The sequence below is a fragment of the Osmia bicornis genome, chromosome 6 (genome assembly GCF_907164935.1).
Source record: "Osmia bicornis bicornis chromosome 6, iOsmBic2.1, whole genome shotgun sequence".
Lineage (NCBI taxonomy): Eukaryota > Metazoa > Arthropoda > Insecta > Hymenoptera > Megachilidae > Osmia > Osmia bicornis.
Genome location: NC_060221.1, coordinates 8,450,500 through 8,456,785, shown reverse-complemented (window position 1 = coordinate 8,456,785; position 6,286 = coordinate 8,450,500). Strand labels below are relative to the sequence as shown.

At 37.3% G+C, this 6,286-nt stretch overlaps 1 protein-coding gene across 1 annotated transcript; it reads right to left on the bottom strand.

Annotated features, from left to right (window-relative positions):
* Positions 1-551: 551 nt before the first annotated feature.
* LOC114874911 (calcium uniporter protein, mitochondrial) lies at positions 552-4,742 on the bottom strand. The gene is made up of 6 exons (XM_046286196.1): positions 4,733-4,742; positions 3,161-3,391; positions 2,980-3,098; positions 2,361-2,507; positions 1,656-1,859; positions 552-923 (listed from the first exon to the last, which is right to left on the bottom strand). Exons 1-6 carry the CDS (start codon positions 4,740-4,742, stop codon positions 552-554), a joined length of 1,083 nt encoding a protein of 360 aa, XP_046142152.1.
* Between the last annotated feature and the right edge of the window lie 1,544 nt (positions 4,743-6,286).

The window sequence follows — 6,286 nt, the reverse complement described above, 5'->3', positions numbered from 1 at the left end:
AAGATATATCTTTCTTTGAAACAATCAATTTAAAAATTTTAAATTATGCTTAAATGAAGAAAAATCTCACATATGAGTTTTTAAGTAAATACAAATGTACCGAGATCGTTCAAAGAAACATGATCCGACAACGTCTCCTTAGTTTTTTAAATTCGTCAATTCCCTAGCACATTAGTGAAAAGATAGTGTGTAGAAAATTACGGTATGTACACATCTCTTTCATCGAGGTCTTCCAAATGCACAGCAGTCAACAACATTGAGCATCAGGCAAATTATACTATACGCATAGTCGTTGATTAGAAGTATCGTCGTACTACTTGGAAGACTCCGTCGAGGATTCGAGCATCTGCATTCCTTTATTTTTTTTTTTTATCACCCGAACGGAAATTAGGTAATCCTTCCTCGTAACCATACATAACTTTCTTACATACAAATGTCATTCGATAAACGCCCTGAGTCTTGACGAAGAAAAGAAAGATACACAATCGAATCTTTCAGATCTTCGGCAACAAGATATCTCTCTTTCGAAGCTCTCGTTTACAATAATCTCGTTAATCCCTCGTTTCTTTGTGCGTCCAAGTTGGGTTAAATCGCGTTTCCTCGTTAACTGGTTTCTTGGACGCGTCTTTCTCTGGAAAGATTCCCTTTTTAGGAAGACTCCTTTCCGGACTAGGACTAGGACTAGGCGAGGAACTCGGTGATCTTGAACTGCTCGAACTCGACCTTGATCTTTCCCTCTTCTTTTGTTCCAACTTACTTCGATAATCGTATAGAGGTCCACGGATTATCTTCAAGGTAGTCTCTAATTCGTAGGCTCGGTCTTTTAAAATATTGTACTGATTTATGTCGAGTCCCATCTTCTTTGCTCTCCTGTGAAGGGCGATTAGCTGTCGTCTATTTAATACGTCAGGCAGCATGTATTCCTATTAAAATTCATAGTAATTAGAGCCATATTAAATCTGTAGGTTTCAGTGGCGACTCGTAGGTAAAATTAATGGGCATGCTGGTCCAGAAAATTTTTAGCCTTTGTTTTAAAAAACAGGCACTGTGGTAGGGACAGTGCTTTCTCTCCTGCGCAGCCTCGCGCGCAGCTTCCTATGTGCGCATGCGCACATAGTCGAACACACGCCGCTGGAACTGTGAAGCGCACAGATCCATACAAAGATTTTTGTATCTTTTTCATAAAGTGGGGGATGGCTACTGATATTAAGCTTAAGGATTATATATTGTACAAGTATAAAGAACGAATTAAAGAAAAAGGATTCATTATATTAAATGTTATCGATAATATCAATTGGAAATACGGGGTGTTGCAGTTCCACAGTGCCTATACGCGAGTCGCCACTGGTAAGTTTCAAATGTGGTCTTCTTTTAGAACACATACATTGCTTGTTTCAAGGAAGAATTAGTCAATTTGTATTGAGAATATCAATGAAACTTTTTTTACAGTCATTATTATGAAACTTTAAGATGTAAATTGATATACCGTAAATGGTATTTTATGATACATTCATGAGTTCAACCGAATAGTTTCAAACGTATTAATTATTAACAGACATGTAACCATTTATTAGACTTCTTCATCACATTGACTAATGCATTTTCCTTGCTGATCAAGCAACTGAAACTTGAAAATATACAAAGCAAATACCAACTTGTTTCGTTAAGACGAAGTAAACGAACCAGGCCATCGTTGTACCATATGTAACAAAGTATGTGACCGGTTCCATTATGTCCCATGAGTATTCCCACCAGGTTAGTCTCGCTAGGCCGCTGAACTGAACAGACATCATGATCAGACAGAAGTAGATGAAGAAGTTTGCATTTCTTGCAGCCTTGGTTTCTAATTCTTGTAATTTCTGCGACAACAAATAGAACAGTTCATTATTTAATCCAACCCGCCGATGGTATCTAAAATAAAAGGAAGTTTAAGAAGCTGAATATATTATTAGCATTCCAGCCGGTAATCGCGCATGATTATTCAATTAAATGGAAGACCTATTATTTTACCGTTCGTTTTCTTCTAACCGCGTTGAATTAATTAATGCCTGGCAAGTTCGGTTTTAATTATCGTGCATTCCCGCTTTTACAATGGCGTAATTAATACTCCCTCAAACTGAGGGTTGTTAAACGCATTATCTGAGAGGAGAGTTTGAAAATATTCCAAACTCGAGGTGACAATTATAAAATATGAAACGAGTGATATTTTCTTTATTAATCTTCTTACGACAGAAACGGACCAATCGTGACCCAGACGTTTAATGCTTCCATTAAAATGAACCATTTAAATTTGTAAATTATAGCCTAAGATTAGGGAAATGAAAATGAGGTCGAGTCCAGAATTAAAATTCGAGCGTCACCTGTTCGAAAGGTTGTAGTTCCAATCTCACTGCCTCTAATTCGGCTAATACTTGCTTCTCCATGTCGGCATGGTATTCTCTTACATGAAACGCTTCGTACAATTGGCAGACTAACGTTTGGACGTCCGACAGCTTCTCCATAGTTTCCTAAAGAGACAAATTTCATCAGTCTCTGAGATCAACGATTTAATATAAATCTATTATACACCTACCATCATATACAGATTCAAGGAGGGACCCGTACGGGACCTAAAGCGTGAACGAACCCAACGAAGGACTAAAAGTTAAATTCTAAATTCTAACATCTTAATAAATTTGTCTTTCGTCTTTTAATTTGTCGAGAGCGTTAACCCGCTCGAGACTGGTGGCAGCGATACCTACCATCGCGCTCAGAATAGGGTAGAAAGAATAGGGAATTGCCTTTCAACCATCTAATTGAAACAGCAATCTCTCTTTTTCTTTTTCTTATTCCTTTTACGTTGCGCCGTCGCACGCGCAACGTAACAAAATTTTGGTAAATCTATCTGTATATGATGATTTAATATAAATATTAAAGTAAGAAATTTCACCCCATTCTTAATTTGAAAACAACAATGTATCATGTCAGTAAACAAATTACCATAGTCAGTTTATGGTGCAAAGGCGGTGAGACAAGGTATTCATTGTTGTTTAGGATCAACCGGAAGTCGTCTTCCAGTAGGGATTCGACTGTGTTGTTGGAACCTATCCTGACACCGTCTGAAATCATTATGATAAGGGATCAATGATTATTCTATAAGAAAAATGATCGTTAAACTCACCGATCGTCATGACGACAGCTCGATCTATACCACGATCTTCCTTTTTCAATAGCCGAAGGAAATCGCCGACTGTATGGGTTATCGGTTTCAGTGTGAACACGCAATGTTCTTGTCTGGATGGCAAAGGTACCGTGATCTTTGGTAATCCTCGATGGTAGGTCACCGTTACACCCGCAGCTGAAGTTGCGTTCAAGTTTAATACATTGGATGGCCCGTGGGTCGCAGGTGATCCTAAGAGAATACGGCAGAGATAATTGCAGTAGAACGAGAGGAAAATTAATCTATCAGGGTTTAAATTAGATAGGGGAGAGTGATTATTCTACGGTTTCAATTAGAGAACAGATTGCACTACACCGGTGACCCTACCACTGAATTAAAATTTCTTCAATTAAAATTTCTTAATCTTGAAGATTGGGTTCAAGGGGTTAGGCCACTCTAGAATATTGAAAAAATCGAAATTTTTGTTTTGTTTATAAGGTGCCTTTATGTCTTAAAAATGATATGGCAAAAATTTCGAATTCTGGCGCAGCCCCTCCCTTTCTATGTTAAATTTCTTAAGCTTGAAGATTGGGTTCAAGGGGTTAGGCCACTCTAGAATTTTGAAAAAATCGAAAATTTCTTTTTGCTTAAAAGGTGCCTTAATGTCTTAAAAATGATATGGCAAAAATTTTGAATTCTGGCGCAGCCCCTCATTAAAAGCTGCGCTTATTACTGAAAACTTTACACGCATTTTTCAAACTGGCCGGACTCATAAATCAAATAGAACATCACTAATCGATTTGAAAATTTAACAGTATATTCAAAACTAAATTATCTACCGAACTACGTAGGATTCTTTCATTATATTGCATAGTATTTTTGTTATAAATAATTTTCTGACAATTTTTTCTTGAAATTTTACATTTTCTTTTAAAAAATACTCCATTTTTGCAAAAATCAATATATCAAAAAAATCCTAAGTTAAAAATTGCAAAAGCTGTTGATCCGGCCGTTTAGCCCTACAAAAAAAGGCATCATCGAAGAAATGCTGCAGAGCCCATAAATTTTGATTTGAATCACTATACAAAAAGTAATTTTTAAAGTTTATTAGTTGTAAAATAAAGGCATGTTTACAGAATTTGGATTTATTTCATCACTTTTTTTTTAAATTCCCAAAATATGCTTATTTTTTCTTGCTCTAGAGTGTATGCATACGCTTTTAACCCTTTCAATCCTAGGAAATTAAATCGTTACATTTAGAATACCTGATTCACCTATTTCTAATGTATCTAATTTTGGTAGTATTGAAAAAATTTCGATTTGGACATTCGTTGCTTCGGCCTGCAAAATATGCATTCAAACAAGTGGCACACGTAGTACTACGTTATGCGCCGTTAACGCGCGAAAACCACTTTATGGGTGCTCGTTACGAGTTCCACTTCTGATCCACGATCGAACGTCTGTCAATGAGGAAGAATATCGCTAGTCTGCTCGTTCAAGAGAGTGACGAGCTAGTTTTTTCGTTATCGAAACGACCGGGTCGAATTAATTGAATGGAGTTTCTCTTCTTTTAACTCCATTTACCATGCATACCTTGCAACATCCTCATAATTCGACACGCACGCTTCTTCCTTTGAAAATGCAACGAGTATTCCTCTCTTTTCTTTCCTTTTTACATCACTTAAACCATCGAGCAGATCCAACTTTATTCTCTGAAAGTCTATCGGATTCCTCGGTTTCTCGTAACGTTTAGGTTTTAGCGTTCCTTCAAGCGGATTTCGTTGGATTTATCGTAGAATCTGATACCACCGAGTGCTTTACATTTTCTTGTACGAGAAACGGAGGAAAAGAGAAAATGATCAACTCCGTGAACTTGGGAGAATTATTCGATACCTCCGATACGAATATTTCTATCAGGAAATGTACGGCACGTCGTAATTACAATTTTTCCTATTCCATTTTTCAAATTTTCCATTTGCTATTTTATTAAATTGATTACTTCGAATTTTCCGTATCGAGAACCGATATTCTCCACGGCGTTGCTTTGACAAAATTTCATTTCGAAATATGAAAATATGATACGGGAAGAGTCATAGGATCCCGTCGTTCCGTAAATATCGCCTTTGGTCAAATATCGGGTACGTCGTTTTCAGTGAAGGAGAGCAGGGTGAGTGCTGGTCGTTTCCGTGAATTCGTTTGCGTGATGGTCGCACGATCGAGCGCTGGATCGAGTTAACCTGGTTAGCAGCCGTTGATATGAGGAAGGTATTAGAGTGTGGAGACCGGAATGGGACGGCTATATACGTGGATCTTTCTGTTGTAAGCAGAACGGAACCGAACGCCGTGATCCGGCTGCACGATCTTTGGAAATGCATCTGTATAGATCAGGCTAGAACACACGGCGCATCCGACAAGGAATCATCGGGTACCGATATATGAAAAAGTAATTGAATATTTCAAAATTCGAACGAAATTCTATTTATTACACAAGGTATTATAAATAAATAATTATTTATACGAACCGTTGACGATGGAACGCGATACCGCGTGATGAATTTTATATTTTCTCCAGACCGATGCAAGAATGCAATAACGGATTTTCATTCGACGAGCGTCCAAGGAATGTCGGACTTGTGCAAACGGTAGCTTTTGAAAAGCGTTATGATAGCGTGAAACGAACACCGGAAGGAATTATGCTCGCTGGAATCGAGCAACAACCGGCCTATCGATCGACGCTTTGTGTCACGCGAGTTTTGCGCGATTTCAACGAATTCAAGCGGAGTATTTGATTTTAATTACCTCGAACAGTTGTATCGGAACATTGATGCTCGATTAATTGAAGAGATACCGGGTGTCGACACGTTTAAGTATCCTTTGCAAGATACCGAAAGAATATTTAATCCTTAAAGGGAAACTAAGCTCAGTCTGAAATGAAAGTCGTCCTCTTTATTGGTCATTTATTTAACTGTTTTCATTAAGTTGTTAGGAAGATTATCGTCGTTCAGATACGCCAGATAAAAGTATATAAAGAGCACCCTTTGTATAAACCTTAATCTTTAAAGATAATTTTTAAAAAACTTTTTTATCATTCGATTTTGAAATTCAATTCCTTGGAACATAATGAGTCATTTAATTTGAAGAATAATT